The sequence below is a fragment of the Zalophus californianus genome, chromosome 8 (assembly GCF_009762305.2).
Source record: "Zalophus californianus isolate mZalCal1 chromosome 8, mZalCal1.pri.v2, whole genome shotgun sequence".
NCBI lineage: Eukaryota > Metazoa > Chordata > Mammalia > Carnivora > Otariidae > Zalophus > Zalophus californianus.
The window spans coordinates 91,174,180-91,198,615 of record NC_045602.1 but is presented as its reverse complement, the minus strand read 5'-3'; the positions used below and the strand labels follow the sequence as shown (position 1 = coordinate 91,198,615).

The 24,436-nt window shown below is 43.2% G+C and overlaps 1 protein-coding gene across 1 annotated transcript; it reads right to left on the bottom strand.

The window, feature by feature from the left end:
* Positions 1 to 19,907: 19,907 nt before the first annotated feature.
* LOC113937592 (cystatin-C-like) lies at positions 19,908 to 24,147 on the bottom strand. Its single transcript, XM_035728879.1, has 3 exons — positions 23,832 to 24,147; positions 20,980 to 21,093; positions 19,908 to 20,242 (listed from the first exon to the last, which is right to left on the bottom strand). Exons 1-3 carry the CDS (start codon positions 24,081 to 24,083, stop codon positions 20,159 to 20,161), a joined length of 450 nt encoding a protein of 149 aa, XP_035584772.1. The 5' UTR covers positions 24,084 to 24,147; the 3' UTR covers positions 19,908 to 20,158.
* Between the last annotated feature and the right edge of the window lie 289 nt (positions 24,148 to 24,436).

Below are 24,436 nucleotides of genomic sequence, written 5' to 3'. Positions count from 1 at the left end.
AGGGCCACACACACCCTAATATTTATAGCAGTCATGTCTACAATAGCCAAAATATGAAGAGAGTCCAGATTTCCACTGATGGATAAGTGGATAAAGAAGATGTGGTATATATACACAGTGGAATATTGCTCAGCCATCAAAAAGAATGAAATCTTGCCATTTGCAATGATATGGATGAGCTAGAGTGTATTATGCTAAGTGAAATAAGTTAGTCAGAGAAAGACAAATATCATGTGATCTCACTCCTATGTGGAATTTAAGAAACAAAACAGAAGAACATGTGGAAAGGGGAAAAATGAAATTTTTTAAATATATCTTGAACAAGGGGCTGCAACTGCATTCTCCAGTTGTCAGCGACTTCTGCTTCTTGGCCACAAAGGTCCCCTCTCAGTGTGCTGTAATGCCGCCTTGGAGCCTCTGTAGCACTTTTCTGCCAGCTGCTGGGTTGGGGTGGAGGGCAGGGCGGCACCAGCAGGAGACTGCCAGGTGGGAGGAGGCAGGAGGAAAGACATCTGAAAAGAGATTGGTCTCAGAAGGCTGTGCATATCCCAAGGAAGTAGATCTAAGACAGACAAGAGCAGGAAGATATTTCATGGAGGTGGAGATTCCGTCCTTGATTCTAATTCCAATATAAGGGTGATGGTACATTTTGCATTCATATAAGGTCAGTTCAGTTTAATTTCATGTACAGCGAAGTATAACTTATAGAATATAGGAAGCAGAGACACTCATATATATTTTATTTATATGAATAACAATTGTGTCCATTTGCTCACTCTTCCTCTATCTATTCTCTTTAACAATAGAAGTCTTCAGGTCTTCAGCTCTGACTTGGCACATGACCATCTGCCTGGACACCAGCTCCCAGGCCCCTTGCAGCTGCGTGTGGCCCAGTGAGTCCTGACTGGCTGAGGGTGTGGACCCCTGAGGATCATAAACTCTCACTGATCTTTATTCCCCTTTAACCTTTTATTTGACATATTTTCAAACTTACAAGGAAGCTATAAACATAGTACAAAAACTCCCATATATCCAGATTCACCAATTATTAACATTTTTGCTATACTTTTATTTTTTCTTTGCATATGTATTTTATAATGATGTATATACCCCTAAATACTTTAGTTGTGTTTTCTAAAAACATGGACAGTCTTTTCATAAACACAAGACAATTATAAATATCAGGACACTTAACCTTGATACAGCATTAATTGTCAATCTACAGTCCATGTACAGATTTTGTTCAACTCATGTCCATCATAGAAATTATTTTACCAGTCCAAAATGCAATCTAGAACCTCCCATTGTATTTATTTTATTTTTTCCAGCTTCATTGAAGTATGATTGGTATACAAAAATGCACATAATTAATGTATATACCTTGGTGACTTTGGATATATTTTACGTTTGTGTTACCATCACTACAATCTGAGTAATAAAACCATCTACCACCTCCCAAAATTTTCTTGTGCCCCCCTTCTTTTCTGGTAAGAACACTTAAAATGAGATCTACTCTCTTAACAAATTTTTAAGGACACAATACCTTATTGTTAACTATAGGCAGTATGTTGTGCAGCAGATTTCTGGAACTCACTTGCCTTGTAAAACTAGCTTTATACCCTTTGAACAGCAACTTATACCTGCAACCCCCACACTATCTCCCAGAAACCATCATTCTATTGTCTACCTCTATATCTTTGACTATGTTAGATGCCTCATCTAAGAGGAATCATGTAGTATTTGTCTTTCTGTGAGTAACTCATTTCATCTGGTATAATGTCTTCTAGATCCATCCATCGTGTCACAAATGGTAAGATTTACTTCTTTTTAAAGGATGAATAATAGTCTACTGTGTGTGTGTGTGTGTGTGTGTGTGTGTATACCGTATTTTTTTATCTATTTATCTGTTGATGGATATTTAGGTTGTTTCCATATCTTGGCTACTGTGAATAATGCTGCCATGAACCCAGGAGTGCAGATATGTCTTTAAGATCCTGATTTCAATTATTTTGTATATATACCTAGAAGTAGGATTTCCGGACCATATGACAGTTTTATTATTAATTTTTTGAGGAAACTACATACTGTTTCCCACAGAAGGTGTATCATTTTACATTACTACCAACACTGTATAAGTTCCAATTTCACTATAACTTCCCCAACAATTATCTTTTTTTTTTTGATAATAGCTATCCTAAGGGATATGAAGAGACATCTCATTGTGATTTTTATTTGAATTTCCCTGATGCTTAGTGATGTTGGGTATCTTTTTATATAACTGTTGACTATTTGTATGTCTATTCAAGTTCTTTGATCATTTTCTAATTGGATTGTTTATTTATTTATGCTATTGAACTGTATGAGTTCCTCATACATTGTGGAAATTAACCACAATATCAGATATATGGTTTGCAGTTGGTTTCTCCCATTCTGTAGATTGCCTTTTCCCTCTGTTGATTGTTTCTTTTGTTGTGCAGAAGCTTTTCAGTTTGATATTGTCTCACTTGTTTTTTTGTTTTTGTTGCTTGTGTGTTTGGTGTGACATTCAAAATACTATTGCCAAAGACCAATGTCAAGTAACTTTCTCTAATGTTTTCTTCTAGGAGTTTAGGGTTGCAAATCTATGTTCAAACCTTTAATCCATTTTTAGTTAATTTTTGTTATGGTGAAAGATAAGGGTCTGATTTCATTCTTTTGGATGTGGACATCTGGTTTTCTCAGCACCATTTATTGAAGAGAATTTCTTTTCCAATTGTTTATTGTTAGTATCCTTGTCAAAAACCAGTAGAATGCATACATGTGGGTTTATTTGTGAGCTTTTTATTGTTCCATTTATAAAATAATTGTTTATTTTTGTACCATGCCGTTTTAATTAATATAGCTTTGTAATATGTTTTGAAACCAGAAAGTGTGATACCTTCAGCTTTGTTCTTCTTATTTAAAATTACTTTGCCTGTTAGGGATCTTTTGTGGTTCCTTAGGAATTTTAGGATTGTTTTTTCTATTTCTGTAAAAATGTATTTGGGATTTTGATAGGGATTATATTGGGCCTGTAAACTGCTTGGGTAATATGGACATTTGAACAATACTAATTCTTCTAATCCATGAACATGGAAGGTTTTTCATTTATTTGTTTCTGCTTTCATTTCTTTCATTAGTATTTTATAGTTTTCAGTATACATGTCTCTCACCTCCTTGGTTAGGTTTATTTCTATTTTATTCTTTTTGGTACTCTTGTCAGTGGGATTTTTTAAATTTCTTTTTTGGATAGTTTAGTATTGGTGTATAGAAATGCAACAGATTTTTGTGTGTTGATTTTGTATTTTGTGACCTTGCTGAGTTTATTTATTTGTTCTAATAGTTGTTGTTCAGTCTATATGGTTTTCTACATATTTCTGATCTTTGTTACTGAGGACATCTTGCCATCATTATAAGAACCACGAGAACCAGTACAACCATAACATTGGTTCTGAAAGGCAAACTTGGGCCCAGGTGAATGTCTTCACATAATTTTTAGCCCAAATTATTGCACAAAACAGCCATCTTGCAGATGTCACTGCACTCCTTGCTCTAATTATAAAAATATTTTTTTTTATCTTCTCAGTGATATCACTGTAAAACAAGGCCAGGAATGCCACTGGAAGGCCTGTGTGTGGAACATTCTGTTCCTAGAATGAGATTTCTTTAGAAACATAAGCAAGAACAAAACTGTTTTGGAAAACATTCTTCAAATTAGCTTTCAAACCAAGAACAGAGGAAGAATGAGAACAAAAAGGAAGAAAATCAACAGTAATGTTAAATTTTATGTATCTACTTGACTAAGGTTATGGTGCCCAGTTATTTAGTCAAACCCTAGTCTAAATGTTACTGTAAAGGTATTTTTATAAATATGATTAACATCTGTAGTTAGCCAACTTTAAGTAAAGGAGATCACCTTTAACAATGTCAGATGAGCCTCATCCAACTAGTTTAGTGCCTTAAGAGCAAAATCTGAGGTTTCCAGGAGAAGAAGGAATTCTGCCTTAAGATAATAATGTAAATTCTTCCTGAGTTTCCAGGCTGCTGGCCTGCCTGACAAATTTCAGACTTACTAGCACCTATAATCACAAGGGTCAATTACTTAAAATAAATCTCTTAATATATATACATAGATCTTATTGACTCTGCTTCTCTGGAGAATAGTAACTGATACACCTACTAATTTAGCTAAAGGAGGAGTCTTTCCTAGGAATTTAAGTACCTGGACCAATGAGACGGACATGAAGCACAAAGTGGATTTGAAGGCCAAGATAAGAAGATGGGGAATAATGTGGATCCAATTGCTCTTGAAGGGGGCACTAAAAAGGTGAGGGAAACATGCTATTATTGAATTAGAAACAGTGGCTGGAGCCAAAGGCATCCCACAGACGAAGAGAAGATCTCAGGACAGACTGGAATGACACCTTTAAAGGAGGGGGAAGATTCAAAACTACTGGAGCTAGGGGTGGTGCACAGAGAATACCCATAGCAAGAATAGTTGAGAGACTGCCCCCTAAAATTGTGAGCGTCACCTGAGGACTGTGACTTTAGCAGTCTGGGTGGGGCCTGGGGATCAGCATGTGTCCAAAGTTCTTGGGTGATTCTATGTAAGGAATCACATATGTAAGGACCACAGCTAGGTCAGATTTGCCGATCAATTTCACCAACCTAAACTCATCAGAGCTCCCTTGCTGGATTTCCAGGTTGATGCGGACACAATAGATGGAAATACAGGTTTGCTTCAGCTCCAGCGGAGTGTGCTTGAGGAACTGCAGGAAACTAAGGGAGGGTGTGGCAGAGACAGGACACACTCACCACAGGCAGCTGGGGTTAGTGGACACTGTGATGGGAAATGTCTCCTTAGATGCAAGTTATCCATCTCAGGAAAGGAGAATGGACAAGACTTGTTTCAGTAGCAGACGACTTTGACAAAATAGCAGTTACAGATTTATATCCTTCCATAGGGTACCCTTCAGACAAAATGTGGTGTAAGAACCGGAATTGAGTGGGGTTTGAAAGCAAGGAGAAAAATAAAGGCAAGAAAGGGAGGCACTCAATCTGGCAAATAACAAGCCCCACCAGAGTTAGGAAAGTTTAGTGACCAACCTGAGAAGCAGGTGAAGCAATTAAAAATTTACCTGATCCTTACTAAAAGACTAAGGCAAGAGTGAGAAATTCTGCTTCAGTTGGTGACTGACCATTCCTGAAGTGAAAGCAGTGGTTCTCAAACTTTAGCCTGCGTCAGAATCACCTAATTACATAATATATAAATTGGTTACATATTTCTGTGTAACAAATTACTGCAAAACTTCTAAGCTTAAGACAATAAGCATTTATTATCTAAGTTTATATGGGTCAGGAATGCATATACTACTTAATTGGGTGCCCCTCGCTTAGGGTCTCTATGAGGTTACAGCCAAGCTGTTGGCCAGAGATGCAGTCTCTGGTGGAGGCCTGTCTGGTGGGGGTGGGGGGGCAGGGCGGGACTGCAGCCAAGCTCCCTCACATGGCAGCCGGCAAACCTTGGTTCCTCATCATGTGAGTGTCTCCACAGGCTCCCTGAGTGTCCTTACATCACAGCAGCTAGTGATCTGAGAGATAGAGAGCCAGGGAATGCCCAAGATGGAAGCCACAGCCACAGACTGTACAGACTAGGTTTGCCAGTGACATCTCTTCACTTCTGCTGAAGCCTTTTCATTACAAACTAGTCACTAAGACCAGCCCGTGCTCAGGGCAAGAGGACTGATGACACAATGGCCTGAAGACCAGGAGAAGGAGATCATAGAAGCCAGCCAGGAGGCTGCCTAACACAGTTTATTAATACATAGATTATTGGACCCTCCCCCAGAGTTTCTGATTCAGCAGGGCTGGGGTGGGCCCTAAGAATTTGCATTGCTAACAAATTCCTGGCTGCAGTTATTGCTGCTGCAGCTGATCCAAGAACCACACTTTGGGAATTGCTGCTTTGAAAATCCTACACCCAGTCATACTGAGAATCAGGCTCCAGCTGCTGCAGGAAGTTGGACTTCACCCAGGCACTGAGACTGGGAATCTCAGTGGCTCAGATTCTGGCTGAGTCTGAGCTGAATAAGAATTTGGGGAGGACAGTTTATAAACCGTAACTTAAAATTTTTGGATTTTCTAACTCACGCAAGAACAAGAGAATTCTGCCTGGGGCTTTCATTCCTTTGGATTTTAACAGTTTAGGAGTTCAACCTGCAGGGGGGATTAGTCTTGAACTTTAATTTTTCCTGGGACTGAGATAATGATGGTGGGGATGTGGTGGGAAATTTCTATGTTGGCTTGTAATTACAGTACAATTGTTTAATTGTACTTGCTTAATTTTGTTGAGGCTTGATTAGACAATATGGCTGGAAATTATTTGAAATGGGAAAGAGAACACAAGGTAAACTTTTGGCTTGGATAAATGGAGCTTTGGGATGGATTTTGTTAAACAGCTTTATTCAGATATAATTCACATACCACACTATTCAACCATTTAATGTGTATAATTCAGTGGTTTTTAGTATATTCACAAAATTGTGCAAATATCTCCACAATCTAACTTTAGAAACATTTTCATTATCCCCTTTCTACCTCTCTGCTGCCCACCCCCCCAACTGCTGCCCCAGCCCTAGGCAACCACTAGACTACATTTTGTCTTTATAAATTTGCCCCTTCTAGCCATTTAACATGAATGAAATCACACAATATGTGGGGTTTTTTTGCTGACTTTATTGCATACCATAATGTTTTCAAGATTCTTCCATGTTGCAGCATTTATCAGTACTTCAATTTTTGTATTGCCCAACCATTATCCATTATATAGATATATTTCATTTTCTTTACTCATTCATCAATTGACAAACGTGTTTTTTTCTCTCTTTTTTTGAGATTATGAATAATACTTCTACAAACTTTCTTATGTAAGTTTTTGTATGGCCATGTTTTCATTTATATTGGGTATCTATATCGGAGCAGAATTGTTGGATAATATGGTAACTGTATGCCTAAACTTTTGAAGAACTGCCAAATTATTTACCAAAGCAGCTGCACCATTTGACATCTCTACCAGCAATACCAGGCTCTAATTTGTTATTGTCTGTTTTGTTTGTTTGTTTTAATTTTTTTTTTTTTTTTACTATAGCCATATAATTGGTGTGAAGTAGTATCTCATTTTGACTTGCATTTCCCTAATGGCTAATGATGAGCATTTTTTCCAAGTACTTCTTTGTCATTTGCCTATCTTCTTTGGAGAAATGTCCATCCAAATCCTTTGGGATTTTTAAAATTGGGTTGACTTCTTAAAAAATTTAACTGGGTTACTTTTTAATTTTTAAAATTGAGTTTTATTTAGTTATTTAAAAATGGGTTAGTTGTCTTATTGAGTCGTAATAATTCTTCATATATTCTGGATACAAATTCCATATTAGCTATATGATTTGCAAATATACTCTCCCATTCTGTAGTTGTCTTTTCTCTTTATTCATGGGGTTGTCAAATGACAAAACTAAAACAACTTTGCAATAAGTGTGATGTCCTTTATATAAGGAAAAACAATCCATAGGTTGTGAGAATACAGTGCTACCCAAGTGACAGCACACTCTTCCTGGGGAAATTTGGTTAAGAGAAAATTTTATATAGCATTAGAAGCAGCAACATGGAGATAGGGCATGATTGGCTGCGGTTGCATATCTGAACTTATCTGGAAAGATCAAGGAACAAGAAAATAAGTATAAAGTCCAGAGCTGGATTGGTGTTTGGGGTTTGGTTGACTGGATACTTTGTGTTTCTTGTCAAGTGGAGACTTTACAGGAACATGAAAATTAAGTTTGCTGGTGTGGCATCCTGAGCAGGAGTAGCTCCATCTTGAACCTAATAATTTATTTCAATAGCTCCCCTCCAATTTTAATCATCCTCTTGACCATTCCAAAGTTTTGATAAAAAATATTGGCCTTAGGGGTGTCTGGGTGGCTCAGTTTGTTAAGCATCCAGCTCTTGATTTTGGCTCAGGTTATGATCTCACGGTTGTGAGATAGAGGCCTGTGTCAGGCTCTGTGCTCAGTGGGTAGTCCGCTTGAGATTCTCTCTCTCCCTCTGCCCCTCCCCCTGCTGGTGCTCTCTCTCTCTCTTAAATAAATAAAAAAATAAAATCTTTAAAAAATATTGGCCTTAGTGTGACTCTCAGTTATTATTGCTTCTGGGGTCTCAGTGTAATATTCACAAGAGAAGATGTCAAGCTTGTATTATTGGAGCTGGTTACATTCTTCTGTTTTCTTTTGTTGTTTCAGTTGGTTAGAGACAATCTATTACCCAGTCAGTGGCTGCCCACATACATTTAAAAACTTTTGAGGGAATGCAGTGTATTAGGGAGAAAATAGTAATTATTACCAATAAAATGATACCCTTGTTTTGGAGATCACTCCTGAGCCAGGGTCTCCATGAAGCAAATCAGCTAGAATTAAGTAAGTCAATAAATGATCCCAAAGAAGGGAATACTTCTTTAAGTTAGTTGTCCTCTTTATGTATTTCATGTAACTTTGTCTCCACTTTCCCAGAAGTGTTTATCCAGATACAGCAGGTATTGTTAATTATTGCACAAATTCCTTCTTGTTCTCCAAGGAGGTAATCAAGAGCCAGCCAGCTATAGTTTTGGTCATGGACCCTGATCTTTCCCTTAGAGTAAGAAATGGAGCCCCCGGGTTAAGGAGGCTAACATGAGAGAGAGTGAGCAAACTAACATGAGCTGAGTGCCCCAGTGAAGCTGAGGCATTGGGATTCATAAGTGTGTGACAAGCAGAACTACAGAACTACAGAACCGCCACCATCATGGCATTTCCAACAATCATTTGGAAGTTGGATTACTGTCCCCTGCCAATCCTTGTAATAGCCTGAGATATGTAAATAATGGCATTATCTTTCCATGCCAGAGCAAGAAGAAAAGGTGGAAAAAGATCTTCATGGTGTAAGAATTAGGAAAAGGATGGTCAGAGAGGGAAAAAGAAAGGAAAAAATTGTCCTTGATCCAACATCCTGGGTTGAAGCAGCCTTCATTAATACTGTCTACTTCTCTTTCTCACCAATTTGATTTTGAGCTCTCCAGCAGCTGTGCAGGACCAGATGTGAGGTGGATCCTTCTTCAGTTTTGAAATATGGACTGGATGTTGGACACCTTGTAATTTGGCAGCAGTGTTAGTAGTCAAGAGTACTTGGTAGGACTATTTCAATGAATCTCACTTTTGCAAACACATCAATGTAAAACAGTAATTGTCTGTAAGTTGTAAATTGTCTGTAAGATTTTAAAATGGCTATGGTTAAAGATCTCATGAGAGTTAATTATAATGCAATTGACACAAAAGTTTTATTTAACATTTTAAGATGATAACTGGAATTATGACTGATAACATTATACCATGACAGATTTTTAGGAATTCTATACAATTTCTGGAACATTTATATTAAAACATATACAAATATAACCTAAGAAGGTTAAACATCACTTCTCATTTGACAATACTTTCAATGACAATTTAACAAATGAAATAAGTCTAATTGATTTGATCTCTTTTTACAAGAAGAGAGAACAAGTCTTTTGAGATATTCCCAGGCACCCTCTAGAAAATCCCATAGTTAGTTTGAGGTCAAAAAGGCTTCATTTAGAATTTGCTTTTTGAGAGGCTGCTGGGAAGATGACAGATTAGGAGGACCCTGGGCTCACCTCTTGCCACATGGCCACCTAGAGAACACCCACATTGGCATAAATAACCCCAGGAAATGACCTGAAGACTGGCAGAACAGACTCTCTGCAGCCCAACATAGACAAGAGGCCACAGCAAAGTGGATCCACCCACTCCGATGCATTCTTGGCAAGATCCCATCAAGCAGCACCACAAGCCTGACAGTATGCAAGCAGTCCAGACAAGGGCCAACACCACTCCAAAGTGAGTCCTGCTCCAGGGAGAGGGAAGATGACCACACATCAGTCTGACTGTGACCCCCTGGGGGGGTCAGTGGGTTGGGGGCAGTGGGCTGGGGGCAGGCACCTGGTCTGACTGCAGGCCCCACCCACCAATAAAAACTTCTCAGAGGACAACACAGGGAAAGTGCCCTGCAGTTTGGTGCTACTTCATCTCTGGCAAACACCTGGTGTTAGTCAACTCAAGCCCAAGGCAGCCCCACACTGGCCCCCTAACACCACAGGCACCAGACTCTGCCCACAATAGGCAAAGAGCCATAGCAGGCTGGACTGAAGGCAAACACAGCTCTGCCACAATGGTAGGACACCCCTGTAGCAACACACATAGGAAACACCCCTGAAGCACCATTTTCTGATGAAAAGGAGACATTGCACTGTGGGGTACTACAGGACCTCTTCTTCATAAAGCCACTACTTTCAAGTGTGGTAGACACAGCTGACTTTCCTAACACATAGAAACAGACACAGGAATAGACAAAATGAGGAGACAGAGGAATATGTCCCAAATGAAACAGTGGAACTAAATCATAGCAAGGGACCTAAACAAAATGGAGATAAGTAATATGTCTGATAGCAAATTTAAAGTAATGCTTATAGAGATACTCACTAGAATGAGAAAGGAGGGCAGGACCTCTAAGAAACCCTCCACAGAGAGATAGGAGACCTAAAAAAGAACCAATTAGAGATAATGAACTCACTAAATGAAAATAAAAATAGACCACTTGGAATAAATAGCAAACATAGAAGAAAATAGAAGAATGGATCAGCAACCTGATCAGGACAGCGTAATGGAAAATAATCAAGCCGAGCAGATGAGAGGGGAAAAAAATATGTAAAATGAGAATAAACCCAGGGAAGTCACTGACACTGTCAAGCATAACAGTCACATGATAGGGATCCCAGAAGGAGAAGAGTGAGAAAAGGGGGCAGAAGATTTATTTGAAGAAATATTAGTTGAAAACTTCCTGAATCCGGGGAAGGAAAGAGAAATCCAGATCCAGGAGGCAAAGAGGGCTCCCAACAAACCCAACCCAGAGAGGTCTGCACCAGGACACAAAGTATACAAGATAGCCAAAAGTAGTGATAAAGAGAGAATTTTAAAAGCAGCAAGAGAAAGGAAAGCAGTCACAGACAAGGGAAACCCAGTAAGGCTATCAGTGGATCTTTCAGTAGAAACTTTGCAGGCCAGAAGAGAATGGCATGATATATTCAAAGTGCTAAAAGGAAAAAAATCTGCAGCCAAGAATACTCTACCCAGCAACGTTTTCATTCAGAATAGAAGAGAGATAGAGTTTCCCAGAAAAAAACAGAAATTTTTGTTTTGGGTCCCAACTTCACAGTCCAGCCACCCTCCTGCCCAAGTCATCATGCACTGCCTGCTACCTGCTCAATGCCAACTCAACACACCTTTACCTCAGATCAACAAGGACTCAAACTGACATTCTTCCCCTCAAATTCGAGCCCCTGTGCTCAAGTTTTGCCTAATAGCAGAATAAAGCAACCCAAATAGTGACACTATTTCTGTGGAATATATAATGGATTAAAGGAGTGTGCTAGGCTGAGAACATCTCCAGCAAGCACAACAAAGAAAAATACATACCGCATGATTCTGGTTACTAAAAGAAACAAACCTGGGAAAAATAAAACAAGATGAAATCAGAGAGGGAGACAAACCATAAAAGACTCTTAATCATAGGAAATAAACTGAGGGTTGCTGGAGGGGAGGTGGATGGGGGATGGGGTAACTGGGTGATGGGCATTAAGGAGGGCATGAGATGTGATGAGCACTGGGTGTTAAATGCAACTGATGAATTGTTGAACATAAGAGACTCTTAATCTAAGGAAACAAACTGAGGGTTGCTGGAGGGGAGAGGTGGGGGGATATGGTAACTGGGTGATGGGCATTAAGGAGAGCACGTGATGTTATCATTGATGAATCACTGAACTCTACCTCTGAAACTAATACTACACTATATGTTAATTAATTGAATTTAAATTAAAAAAAGACCCCCCCCGAAAAGAATTTGTTTTTGAGAAGTTTGTCAAAAATATCAAAATGTTTTAAAACACTTGATCAGATAGGATCATAGGTCACTATGAAACAATACTTAGTTATCCATTTAATCAAAGGGACATTAAAGACTTTGAAGGCAAATACAGAAATTTCCATAACTGTAAAAACAACAACAACAAAAACTTAGGTCTTTTAATATTGAGAAGACTAGATTTTCTTAAGTAATCAAGGACCTGATAAGGACATGAAGCACAGTACATTATTTTGACAAGGTACAAATTTTTTTGTTTTCTAGGCAGATTACTTAAAGGATAAAGAAAAAAAAATTTTTTACAATTTCTTATTAAGAACAGACTGATGATATTTAAAAGAAAACAACACCAAACAAACCCTGTCCTTTTAACAGAGAGATAATCAAATTTCAATTATGCTTTGGTGTACTTATGATACATTTCTTAAAAAATAAATCCATTCCGATCTTAGCCATCTTGCCCACACATAAATTTCTTTTTCCAAGATTTCTTTTCCACAAACCTTCTGCCACATCTTTTCTATCCATTTATGTTTTTCCCTCTTTTTCTTATTCTAGAAGAAACAGTCATACTTATTTGCTTTTCACACACAGTTGTTATGGGGTGTCCGGAGCGGGTGGGGGTTGGCAGCATGGCAGTGAAAGAATTCACCCAAGGAAGAACAAAAGAGGTGTAAATCTATTGAATACACTGTCAGGGAGCCAGGGAGCAGTGGGCATGGCAGCAAAAGAGAGACCATCTGCCAGGAGGTGGTGGTGAGGGGCTATAGTTAAAGGGCAGAGTGAGGGAGGGGGATATATGGAATCTTCCCTTTTGGTAATCTTAGGAACTGTGCCTGGTTGTAAGTAGCTCATTGGTTGGTTGGGGTCTATGGCTTACTGAGCTTGTTGGCGTCAGCTCAGGGGCACTGTGGGCCCTTTTGTCTTGCTCAGATTTCCACTGCTTAAGCCTGTTACCTAAAAGCAACCTCTACAGTTGCTTCTTTTCACTCTTCTTATTTCCAAAAAGTTCTAATTGATTAGAATTCTTAATCCTTATAGTTCTTAATTCCTAATGAAAACAAAGACGTCAGCAATTATGAACCGTCCATTATATCAGCATTTATAAATACACTTCATGATTTCTGAAAGTGTATTTTTACCCATAGTACATTTTTCAGTGTGACACCAGACGTGTTTACTGAAAGACCCACATATCTTTACTTCCTTTTGTAGTAAGAAGACAAAAGTAGTATAAACTTGTGTTTAATATTTAAAGTTTTAGGATTTTATCTGACTTGGAAGATATCTAGATATTTGATGAATATCCACCATTTAACTTCATTTAGTATAAATTTAAGATTTCAAGTTATCAAAAATATTTTATAAACTATTTTAAGTAGACATAAACATAGCTGAAAAATTCATTTACAAACTTCTATCTTACTTATATCTAATTTACCTGTTCTAAATCATGCATAGCTTTTTTTATAAAAAAAATTCATGAGACACTAAACAGTTAACCATCATCTTAAGCTATCTTTCTTGCTAACAAATTTTGTTAGCAGACACATTGACTTCTGGAAACCTAGGTAGAACAAAAGTTGTATGTCCACATTATATTTAATGCTGGTAACTCTGAAGACATAGCTGTTTTAATTAAACCAACAAACTTAAACTAACTTCTATTTACTGAAGATTATCCTAGACCACATGAACTTGAAAAACATTTGTGTTATTTTCTGTATTTCTGAGAATATATTTCTATATAGAGAGTATACTTAATTTAGAGAGCACTTACTTTTCTCTAAGCCAACTAAATAGAACTTTTTACAAATTAAACTTGACAATGCCATCTGGAGGTACAAAAAACCCCACACATCTATAACATATATACATAAACATATAGACAGATACAGAGATCTTAGAACTTTTGTTTTAAAATTTTAGCCATGGAACAGGTACCATAGTGCAAATCTCACTAGTTTATACAAGTACATTTGGTTCCAAACTATGTTTCTGGCAGATGGAATAATTGAAGGCTACCTGCTCAGGTAGCTTAAGCTTTTCAGTAATATTTGTGCCAATGATTTAAAAATATATTTGCCTATACTAGCCTTTACTTCCCCTCCGATAAGACTTACCTACCTGAAGTTAGCACTTCAAAAATGTAGAACATTCTTAGAGAAGACTGGGTGGAAAATTTACATCTCAAAGGCACAGGAAAATAATGCAAGTTCCTGCAGGAGGATTTTTGTTTCCTAAGTCCAGATATTTTACAATGCCTACAAGCCTTTTGAGGTGAATAGGGAGCTTTGTGATTCTTAAAAGGATGGGTGGACTTTGAATTGCTTAGGTGAATGGGCCCTTTCCGCATTTCTGTTCTTGTAAAAACTCAATTTGTAATATAGGATAATTGTTTTAATTCCTCAAAGGCTTGGTTTGCAACCTGAATGCTATCAAGGGGCTGAGCCAGTCATCCACTGGCTTTTTTATATCAATTTGCTTTTTTATATAAGGGAGACAATCTTCAACAAAAAAGGGAATCAAAAAATTCCTGTGTTCTATATTTAGAGCCATTTGTCTTTGGAATGCTTGTCTTTCTCTCTGGGTACCTAGTTTCATTTAGCCTAGGGAAGAGGGCTGAAAAGAAATTTTCTGTCTTAGCTCCCGATCTGGCCAACTTCTGACCACAGAACTACTTCAAAAAAATCCTTTCAAATATCTTGCCAGGTTTCATCTGGGACAGTAAATATTCCTGGCAGTATTGAACAACCCCATGGTTATAAGAGATGTCCCCCAACAGGGTGCAAAAGATATCACCTTCCCAAGATTTAGAGCCCAAGTATAGCCTAAAGGAAGAAAGACTTACGTAATTTCCCTGAGAGTTGGCAACAGTTGGCAGGACCCTACCTGCAAATGGAGTGCAGCTCACATTTGTGTCTGGCCATATTTTGGGGGCCTCCAACCTGACAGTGGACAAGCCAAATTCTCAGGACACAAAACAAAACAAACAAGAAGGTAATAGCTGTCCCTGAGAAAGAAAACAACGAATAACCAATGGACACCCACAAACCATATTCACAAGAGTCTAAACTTGGAAATAAAAGGACAACATGAAATTTTGCCTTCCTCTCTGGACTAGATACTAGAGGCAGACATCCAGGAGAGTTGACTCTGGTAGGAATTCTTACCCTTGGCTGGATTCTGCCAGTTTTCCCAGAAGGCTATCTGTAGGCTCTGGAGCAAGTGGGTTTAAAGTAGGGAGTGTAGCCCTGCTATCTACCAGAATTTGGCAAGGTTTTCCCTTAATTTTAACATTAGTTCCCCTTTGGCCATTTAAGGAAATAACTCGTAAGGCTTTACTGGAGAATCTCTTACTAGAGTCCCATCAACCCTGGGAGTGGTCCATCTGGAGGGCCCTCCTTTGAGGACAGTTTTTCAGTTAATTGCAAATGAGACACTGATTTCTTGGCCAAAGTTTTGATGATGGACCCCTAGGAGGGTGTCACCGGGGAGGCCCAGGTTTTGTTGTTTTTTGTTTTTTTTTTTTTTTTAGGTTTCTAGCCTTTGAGCTGCTGCAGCTGGAAAACCCAACCTGACAGGCCCAAAGAAAAGGGACGACCATTTCACATAACTAAGATGTCTAGAGGAAGGGCTGACATCTGGCACTGCTAGAGGCAGGGACTCATGTTTTCTGTCTCTTGACTCAGTTCTGATGCCCCCTGTAATTTGACTTCATTTTCAAACAGCTGCTCTGGACCTCCTGTCTTCCCATCTTCATGCCCAGCAAAAGGAGAGAGTCTGCTATTCAAATAGTTGAAAAAAATTCCACCATGAAGTCTCATGATCCACAGGTGGCGAGACTTGAGTCACATGCCATCTTTAAGCCAGTCACTAAGGCTGCTCTGACTGCTTTAGCCAAGATCACATTCTCTAAGTCATGGCCCAAAGGGTAGTGTCAGCTTCCCTGGAAACTGATGGAGGGAGAGGGAAGGAGGATGCATAACCACCTGGATGGCCTTCTCATTATTATCATAAGAAGGCCAGGCCACCATTGGTTTGTGAGTCAGCACCAACCTCAGGGACTATTTGATGATGTTTCCTTCACGTGGACAGTGTGACCAGTGAGGAATGCATACAGCCTGTGGGGTAAACAGTCCTCAGCACCATGTATCAGCTAATAGTCATTCAGGAAGGGTGGACATTTTTCTTAGTTTGTTCCTCAGGGGCCTGGATTTGGGTAAAAGAAAAAAGAATATTGCTCTTCATGAATAAAAGTACCTCACCAACATGTTGGATCCTGTTCACCAGGAAGCCCTATATTTTCTGAACACCTTCATGGCTGTGGGAAGATCTAGAAAGAGCTGAACTGTTCTACCCTACAGAGGGAGGGCTTGAATCTGCTGAGGGATCTGGAGGCAAGGGATGGATGGACAAATAGAAAATGCTAAGGCTAAGAGTTAGAGTGCTAACTCTCACTGCTAACAAGTGAGGCTCAGAGAGAGGAAGGAGCTCGTGCAGGTCACACAGCCAGTGGCATTCTTCTTACCCAGGGCTTCTGGCTCCAGGTGCCTGGGCTTCACTCCATTCAACATGCGTGTGTACCTACACACACACACACATGCACGTGCGCATGCACACACATGCATTGGTATTTCCCAGACACTACTGCTGTGTGATAAATCACCCGAACACTGGGAGGTGTGGTACAACAACCATTCTTTCTTGCTCACGGCTTTGTGGACCTGGGATTTGGGAAGCAAACAGGTGAGCAGTTCTTGCTCGGGGGCTCTCCTGTGATTGCAGTCAGATGACCCATTCACTTGGCCAGCAGCTCAGCTGGGGTGTGCAAGCAGGTACCTGCAGGGGGCATCTCCAGCACAAAGGTATTGGGGAGTCAGGCTCCTTACAGGGATGCTGGCGTCCCACAGGGCAAGTGTCCAGGAATGCTGGCAGAAGCCCCGGGATCTTCTGTGACTCTGCCTTGGAGGTACAAGATTACTTCCTCTGCCTTCTCCACTTGAAGCCTGCACAAACTCACCTAGATTGGTGGTTTACAACCCTCTTGGGAGCTTCCCTGGTGTAATCTGAGACAGCCCCTGCACTAAGAGGGCAGGGAGAGGCTGAGAAAGAACAGGTCCCTCCAGGTTGAGAGATGGCACTTTTCATAAGCAAAGGGAACTCACATATGAGGCTTCTCTTAGGTGGCAGCAAGTTGAATGGACCCCTCACCCATCTGCCAAATCTTAAAAGTTTATAAAAGAGGCCCTAACTGAGGTCAGTCACATACACCACCCAGATGGTCTCTGCACCACATGACTAACTCCAGGCTATATCCTTGAAGCAGTCTCAGGGAGCAGAAAAGGCCAGTGGAACCCACATTCCCAGGGCAGGGGAGGGGGTGAGGAGCCTCCAAGTGCCCAGGTCCAGCCCACAGGTTAATCCTGGCACACCTTTTTGATGATGTTCCCCAACACAGAGTCAAGATGCAGCTCACAGACCCTACCTCTCAATGCAAGGAGTGTCAAAGATTATGGGGGCCGTGTTTAAAGCACCACAATATGTAATCAGGTCAATGAAAAAATATCAAAACCTAGTGAGTGTTTACTTAGAGCCAAGCACAATACTAAAGCTATTTATGTAATTTTACATAAATTATACTTATATTTAAAATAAATAAACATAAAAATAAAATCATGCAGATAAAAGTTGCAGGAGCTGTGATTCCACCCCTAGACACACTGGTCTACATGACATCAGGGCACAGAGCCTTCTTCGTCCCACCGCTTCACCCAGAGCCTCAGGGTTACAGCATCCATAGGCCCTGGCACCAACCTGAATGCCTGTGGTGTGGGCTGTGGGAAACAAGCCTAGTGGTGGGAGGTGTGAAAAGCTTCAGATGAGCCAAACTGTGTGTAGAGCTCTCTACCCCCGCCCCCCACTTCCACAAGGAAAAGAGAATTGGAAATGTGTCCACAAAGGGATGGCTTTACAGGAAACCAGCATTTTGTTGTGGTGCCTGCATGCCGGTTGTTTGTGTAAACCCAAGATTTTTCACTGAGGTAGGAAAGACCCTGCAGGGAGGCCTTAGCTCCAGGATACCACTTCTGTGTACCGTCTGCTCTGCCAGGGCCCATCCCCCCCCCCCGGCCCCTGCCAACACATCCCCAAGCCCATGCACCCTTGCAGGGATGAGGCCCAGGCTCAATACTGCACCTCTCAAGGCCTGGGGGCAGTGCTTTGCCTCTCTGACCCCAACCCTTTGCTAAGTATGGTGTCCATCAGGAAGAGACTGTCAAGCAACCAGAGGGTTTATCTGGGGTCTTAAAGATTGTAATCGAGGAGATACAGAGGCCACTGAAATCCAAAGTGCACTCCAAACTTGGAGCTGTGAGTAAGGGTTTTTGGAGGCAAAACCCACAAGGTTTCATAACTTGTTTTGAAAGAATGATTGGTGCTGGCAGAGTTCACATTTACTGTCTCATACATGATTGGCTATTTGGCAAACAGGTGTTACAGTATCTCTACTTAGGTCCAAAGTGGAAGGCTGTGTTCCAGGTGGTCCAGTTGCAATTGACAAATGTTCAGAGAATTGAAATAGAAGACAGTGGTGAAGAGGCCCCACTTCCTCCATGTCCTTTGGACTCTATTTTGAATGACTTTCTTAGCAATTGTGCATCTTCTTTCATAATGGTGAACACAAGACAAGGCACACAGTCTTGTTGGGGCCCAGCTAGTCACCTGGAGGAGGTGCTCAGGATGGGCCCCCATCCCACCCCTTCCCAGCATTGTGCTGAGCTCCACCTTTGCTGGGCACAGCTGCCGTTCCTGGAGTGCTGGGACTCGGGGCCATCTGGAGGGGTTCCCTTTGTCATTTCACCTTCAGTGTTCAGGGCAGCAGGTCACAGGACTTCATCCATGCTGCTCTGCATGTGGCAGAACGGTACATGGCTCCAGCACTACCAGCACCGTGAGAGGGCTTCACCCCCCTGCAGTGAATTGCTAATATAAGGGCAGCACAGGGGGGCAGAGTGTGTGTTCAGTTCTCTTTTGTTTAGGACTCGATCTTTTCTATTGGGGTTCTGAGGTATCCACTTGTCTACAGAATGATGGTGAACTAAAGGTAACATTCCTTATTAATTCCAAAGTCTTTAGAATAAGAAGCCCACTGTTTATGGTTTCAATTCTACATCCCTTACAGGAAGCTCTACACAAGGACTGATTTTAAAATGGGACCCCAGAAAACAGGCAGAGTGCAAACCTGTAAAACCCTTTAGAAACCACCAATCTGAAGGTGTTGTTTTTAGTCTTATTTCACTTCTGATTCTGACTGGATTGACCTTGATTCTGATGGGTATTTCTCCAATAGTTACATATACTCCCATATACTTTGTCTTTGTCACCTGCAGGCACCTGCAGTCTCTTGTGGAAAGAAGTAAACATAAATCGTTATTTATTTAGTCTCTAAAGAACTTGACCAGTGAAAATCAGCCCAGGAGTGTGATCTCAGCACACATGGCTGAAATCTGACCTGACAGAGTCCAGCTTAGGGTGGCCCTGGGCTATGGGTTCCATCTGACCCCTCCCTCCTGTCCAGCCTGCTCACCATCTGGCTTCTTTTCAAACACAGCCGTCAAGTCTTTAGGATCAGCAGCCTAGGTCCCCTCCTCTCCCCTGTGTGACCACCAGGAGCCACCAAGGCTGGAGGCCTGGGTTCCCAGCCTGCTCCTAACTCAATTATCCCAAAAGTGGCAGCATGCACCCCTGACTTCCCCACGAGGAAACTGTCAGCTCTCTGCTCTTTGTATGCCCTCTAAAGCCAGTGGGACCAGGAGCTGCCCAAACCCTTCTGTATATATTCCCAAGACAGTAAATAACTCAAGAGGTAGCTGATGTTACTTTTTATTGATTAAGATAGAGCAGAACATGTACTACATACTGGTACATTTGGAAAGCAATTAAATGAAACGAGTTACAGTCACTTAGCTGTTCAAAAAATGTCCCAGAACCCTTCTCTATTTGTCTCTTGGGACTAGCACACTTGGGCAAAGTCAACCTTCTAAAGCTTAGGAGCTCTAGAAGGGGGTGTGGGGGTAAGAGAAAGGGGGTAGAGTGGCCCAGCCTGTCACAGCGTCCTCTATGCATCCTGGCAGCTGGACTTCACCAAGGAGGTCCTGCCCAGCCAGGGAACAGTGTATATCTGGAAAGAGCAAAGCGTTTTCTGCGAAAGGAAAGAGAGAGGGAGAGTTAGGGTTACAGTGAAAAAGGAACACGCCCAGCCTCAAGATGTCAGAAGTGTGGGTGAGGAAGGGTGGTGGTGGGATTCTCAACCCCCACCCTGCTGAAGCCTAGAACACTAAGCAGGGGTTGGCAGTGACCTCTCAGTCACCCCACCCACCCCTTAAGTCCAAGACAGGATTCCACAAGCTCATGCCCCCTGCACATCCTTGTGCAGCCTGTGCAAGATCACAGAGCCCCTGAGGGACAGGGTGCTGCTCCCAGGTCCCCTGCACCTCCAGCGGGTCAGCACTAAGACAGGTGCAGAGGGAAGGATCGAGGCGCTGGGATCAGAGTTCGAGAGACACCCAAAGACACAGGGAATGGGGTAGCTATGGGGGGAGTGTGCCCCCTTGCCCAGAGGCCTCCCCAACGAGAGAGAGACTAGTATTTGGTGCGCAGGACAGGACCAGAGGATTTTGGCTGCTTACAGGCCTCTAATTCCCTCTAATCTGTTCAGGTGGCTGAGGCTGGGATTAAGGGGTCATCTCTCTCCCCAGCAAACACCCCACAGCTGCTCCTTATCCCACAGGCAACAACCCAACAGCACAAGGTACCCCAATTCACCATGTAAAACCCACTTATAAACTCAAACTAGTCATGTGCACACACACACGTCCTTCCCCCACATGCACCCTGACACGTGCACACCCACACACAATGCATCCCACAGGCACATACCCTCATCAGGTGTGGCTGGTCATGAAAGGGACAGCTGTCCAAGTTGGGCTGGGACTTGGTACATCTGGTTCGTCCGATCTCCACCTCCAAGAAGTACTTCATCCCAGCCACGACCTGTACGTGTCAAGAATAGGATTGGTTTACAACACCTGCCAATTTCACACACACAGGTACCTTCCTGCTATTGGGTCCTCATGCCAGCATTCACTGCTGCCAAAGCAGGTACCCCAGAAAACCAAAGCCACCTTCTGAGGGCTGGTCCAGCAGCTGTGCCCAGACTCTCCTTGTAACTTGTTCACTAAGGGGCTCAAAGGTCTCAGGCAGCCTGGCAGGAGGAGAAGCAGGAAGACGGAAGGTGGAAGCCAGGGACCAAAATCCTGTTAACTGGGTTTAGGAGGGAAGCCAGCATGGTTGTCGGCTAATAAACTCCTTCAGTGCCAGGAGCCAGGGCATGGTCTGAGCACACAGCGGGGGCTCTGTGCTGGAGCAAACAGAGTGGATCTGGTTCAGGAAGACAGTCATGAGATGGGTACACTTAAGCTAAATTCCAATTAATAGGGTCAACCCTATAGATCATTACATTTCTGCAGTGTAACAAAGGTTTATTTATTCCCTCATTTAACAGTAGGAAAGGAGAGGCCTTTCTCATGCGCGCGTGTGTACACACACACGTTTTAGGCCAATAAAACACTGCCCCTGGAATGCCTACCTTTTAAGTATGATTTTTTTTTTTAAGATTTTTTATTTACTTGAAAGAGAGAGAGAGATAGCGCGCACAAGCTGCAGGCAGATGGAGAGGGAGAGGGAGAAGCAGGCTCCCCACCAAGCAGGGAGCCTGACGTGGGGCTTGATCCCAGGACCCTGGGATCATGACCTGAGCTGAAGGCAGACACTTAACTGACTGACGGGAGTATTTCTGAAGTGTGTCACACACCTGCCTGTATTTTACATTTGAGATTATAGGATAGAAGCATACCTTGTCCTCACAGAGGGCATCCTTAGAACTTGGAGAAACTTGGGATGAGGACCCGGTACCAGGCTCCACATCTTACCTGGTGGAACCACAAGCAGGTCCCATGATCCCTCTGCTGTCACTTTCCCCAATGAGCTGTGATACCAAGCCAGTATCACACTGGAGAGGAGCAGGTTGGGGGGAACCAAGTGAGCATATATGTCCCATCCAAAGGACACAGTGCCAGTCACTGCTGCAGGGGGCGAAATGGTCTGTTCTGGGTCACCTTCTGAAGTTTCAAGAGAAGGCGGATGAGCCCTAAATGCTGGCATGCATTACAAGGTTTTTTTTGTTGCTGTGAGGTTGTTCTGCTCTCCAATGGGCTCCAGGTCAGCTGGCCTAAATCCTAGCCAACTTTAGAGGATAAGCCCAAAGCCCAGTGGCCTTTCCTGACCCTCCCTCCAAGCCCTCTTCTGGACTCTGCTGACTCTGCTCCTTATCTGACCAGAACTCCAGGACAGGGCTGGCAGAAGCAGGGGTCAGGAGCAGTCCACTCAACTGCCCGCTGGGTGGTGGTGATGGTGGGGCCTTATCGGGGTGAAGAGTGTGATGGTCCACGTGAGAGGCTGCTCCCATGGACGCGCCCTGTGGATGGAAGCAACACTCCAGGGCCCTTTCCACCAGCATGTCTGGACAGGTTTGAATTCCTATGCCAGACCCTCTGCTCTGAGATGCATGGAGTACCACAGGCCAGCTCACCGACCCATCTGTGTTTGCTGACAGCCTCTCAGTGCTCAGGGAGCAGCCAGGACCCCACCTCAGGGAGGATGTTTGGTGTGGGCCCCAAACTCCACTGCAGGATAAGGACATGGAGGCTGGGTTAGTTTAGTGGCACCTGTTGAGAGAAGGCTTGGAGGAGAATGGGCCTCTTCTGCATGACCCCAATCATCTCGAGGAAACATGGGGAAACCCCAAACTGTGACCCAGTGTGCACCAGGAGTGGCTGGATCCTTCAGAAATGTCAAGTTCATAATTGGAGAGGCTGCTCCAGAGTAAAGGTGGCTGCAGCACATGGCCTGGCAGTCCTGGGCCATAAAGGACATGAGTGGGACAATCAGTGAGTGACATCTGAATAAGGTCTGTGGATTAGATAACTGTGTCAGTGTTGGTTCTGACTGCCAAAGTGTTATTGTGGGTATGTCAGAAAACACCCTTGTCTCTAGGGAATACACACTGAGGTGTTAACTCTCAAAAGACTCAGAAAACAAATGCATATATCCCCGTACATACATGTATGTGCCCAGTGGAAAGCAAAATGGCAAAACTTTAACATATAAGGAAGCTAGGTGTAGAATCTACAAGGATTTTATGCACTATTTTTGCTACTGCTTTGTAAGTCTGAAATTTAAAAAGTCACAAAAGTGCTTTAAAAAGTCATTTAGTGGCAGGGCCAGGAGGGCAGTCGGGTGTGGGGTCTGTTTTTCCCTCGCCCGTGGTCATTTAGTGTGATAAGCCTCCGTGTCCCGTGAGGCTGGGGCACGGAGGTAAGGGAACTGGATGGGGCCCTGACCTCCACACCGCAACCTCTGGCCAGGCTGGCGTTTGAAAACACAAATGAAGGCTATGGGGGTGACCCAGTGTGCCGGCTGGGTCCCAGGCACTCCCGGTGACAGGCATGTAGAGGGCAGGCTGTGGGCGACCAGAGAGACCAGGGACACCGCCCGCTGAGAAGCAGGGGAGCGTCTGCAGTCCCCACCCAACCTCTAGGGGCTCGGAGACTGATCGCTCCGAGATGCTGGGCTGACCGGTAGGGGCCGGGCTGGGGACGTCAGGCAGCTAGGCACCGAGCTCAGGGCCGCCCGCACCCACAGCCCGGCTCGCGGCACCCGGGGGGACGCACCTGCTTGCGGGCGCGCACCACTCGCATTGCGCGGCTGTGGTACGCGTCGTTGCTCGCCTTGTTGTACTCGCTGAGAGCGAAGTTCAGCGCCTGCTGCACGCCCTCCTCATTGACGTCGGCGTCCAACGCGCCGCCCACCAATGTAGACTTGGCGTTTCTCGGGCTTGTCCCGGGATTCACGGCCACGGCCAGGGCCAGGGTTAGGGCCAGGGAGGCCAGCAGGAGCAGCGGGGTGCGTAGGGGCCCGGCCATAGCACAGCTCTGAAAGGAGTGATGCGCCTGCTGCGACCTGTATCGAGCGCCGCCGTCGCTCTTTTATTCCCCTAGCCCCGCCCCCGGGCCGCCCAGCCCACTCCGGCCCCGCCTCTTCCGCCCCCGCCGGCTCCTCTCGGGGCCTGGTGTCCGTACCCCGCGGGAATCCTGCCCCTCCTCCCGGGTCCTGCTTCCGCTCTTTGTACTCCCCTAACCGAGCTCCTCCCTCCCGGTCCCAGCCCTCTATCCTGAGTCGGGGCCCCATCCCCCGTCTCCGGCCTTATTTCCGCAGGTCAGGCTCTTTTTCCCTCCCCCAAGCTCCTCCCCTCTCCTCGGCCTCTCGCCTCCATCTA

Bases quoted from the DNA above. Each gene is read 5' to 3' on its own strand.
- LOC113937592 (XM_035728879.1), bottom strand. From the start codon at position 24,083: ATGGCCGGGCCCCTACGCACCCCGCTGCTCCTGCTGGCCTCCCTGGCC. The intron at 21,094-23,831 runs GTGCGTCCCCCC...TGACACGTACAG, and splicing joins TGGTGCGCGCCCGCAAGCAG to GTCGTGGCTGGGATGAAGTA. The intron at 20,243-20,979 runs GTATGTGCCTGT...TTCCTTTCGCAG, and splicing joins ACCAGCCACACCTGATGAGG to AAAACGCTTTGCTCTTTCCA.